The sequence below is a fragment of the Arachis duranensis genome, chromosome 7 (genome assembly GCF_000817695.3).
Source record: "Arachis duranensis cultivar V14167 chromosome 7, aradu.V14167.gnm2.J7QH, whole genome shotgun sequence".
Taxonomy (NCBI): Eukaryota; Viridiplantae; Streptophyta; class Magnoliopsida; order Fabales; family Fabaceae; genus Arachis; species Arachis duranensis.
The window spans coordinates 45,779,604-45,781,336 of record NC_029778.3 but is presented as its reverse complement, the minus strand read 5'-3'; the positions used below and the strand labels follow the sequence as shown (position 1 = coordinate 45,781,336).

At 32.0% G+C, this 1,733-nt stretch overlaps 1 protein-coding gene across 2 annotated transcripts in view; it reads right to left on the bottom strand.

The window, feature by feature from the left end:
• LOC107458850 (citrate synthase, mitochondrial) overlaps positions 1-1,330 on the bottom strand; it is a gene marked incomplete in the record, with an annotated part of 7,917 nt that extends 6,587 nt beyond the window's left edge. Inside the window, 4 exon segments of one of the 2 annotated variants that reach the window (XM_016077051.3) lie at positions 215-256; positions 551-613; positions 796-865; positions 1,029-1,330. In XM_016077051.3, coding sequence (XP_015932537.1) covers positions 215-256; positions 551-613; positions 796-846 — 156 coding nt within the window. 2 annotated transcript variants of the gene reach the window in all.
• Positions 1,331-1,733: the final 403 nt, after the last annotated feature.

Here is a 1,733-nt window from a genome sequence, read left to right as displayed (position 1 = left end):
ATGACACAACCCAAATCACATTAATCCCTGATAGAGCAGGACCATTTATACATCAGCCTGGTGCAATGCATCCACATTACACAGGATCAAAGCAAGGACCACACCAAAAGGTTATAATGTAAGGCTAGCCACTGCTATCTTGATTACCCTTTCTAAATCAGTTTATCCAACATAAACAGGTATCACTGCCAAAGCTTAAAATAACAGAACGAACCTGATATTCTGGAATTAGCTCCTTCAACTCGGAACGTAGATCCTGAATTTGCCTTAAATTTGTTTATTATATGATGAAAAAGAAGACTTTGTATGTATACATATATAATATATTATTTATACATAGGAACCAATAGTGTCTCACATGGGACCATGCTAGAAAATATCACGATTAATATCAAAATTCCCCCCAAAGACCAACTGTACCAATATAACAATGATAGGAAATATAGCAGTAATTCCATTCACAGAGGAAAAAAAAAATACACGCGATAAAGGCTTATTCTATACATTTCATAAAACACCAAATATAAACAGGAAGTGAGGGAGAGCATACAGTAGCAGTGGATGTCTGAATTTGAAGCCATCTAACTGAATTGGCAAGGGTAGGTTGTTGACCCTGTGATCATAAAAATAAAATTAGATAATCATTACAGAGAAAAGTAAAATGGCGTGCGCAAAGAGAGAAAAGATAAAGAAAGAAAAAAAAACAACAGAGATTCCATTTTAAAAGGGAAAGTTATATTTCTAAAAGGAAAAACAACAAAGGAAAAAGAAGTTTGCATTTTTCTTGAGAGTTACCACGCGAGATCGTAGCCTAGAAAGCGCAGAAACGCTTCTGAAGAACGCCATTCTGAATCAACACAGCAACCTGTAGGTTCACCTCCTCATCGTTACCAAATCACAACAAAATCATAAGAAAATAAAAAAATAAAAAATAAAACCGATGATGAAAAAACACGGTGGTTGAGCTGAACAAATCGGAACGACGACGAATCGCGAAAGGAATGACAGAGAACGACGGAATCAATTACCAAAGGCAAATAGCAAAGGTAAGAGTGCAGAATGGAACTGAAGAGAAGGTAATTACTAGGGTTTGGAAATGGAAGAAGAAGAGTATTACCGGTTCGAATAGAAGAGAAAGAAGGAAAAGGAGAAAGATCGCGGAACCAGAAGATTTGTGAATTTTTTGAATTGGTCTTAGAAGAAGTATAGTATTAACTATTAAGTATTATAATGACGGTGATGGCATCTTGGGGTGGAGCTGCTTAGTCGTAAAAAAAATGTGATTAGTGGGGAACTCTGGTTGTCGACTTGTGGGGTTGTTCACTTGGTCATGGACAAACGCCTTTTTTGTGTTTTTGTTTTACCACGGAAATCCTATATAATTGGAGCATGCTGCGTGCGGCGTTTTTTTTTATGGAAGTAAAATATTGTAATTTTTTATGTTTTTTAAAAGGATTATTCTAAATAATTAATAATTTTTTTTAACTACATGAATAATTATCAATTAAATTAAAATATATTATATTTTTAAATTATTTATCTAAATCTTAATATTAGAATAATCATATACATATTTAGTAAAATAAATATTTAATATATCTATTATTCACATTGTTTAATATTTTTATTATCTATTTATATTTTTCTTTTTTATAGAAAGTAAATAAATTAAAAGATCTAATTTTTGTATTTTAAATTTTTTATTTTCTTAACATAAATCAGACAGCCTGATT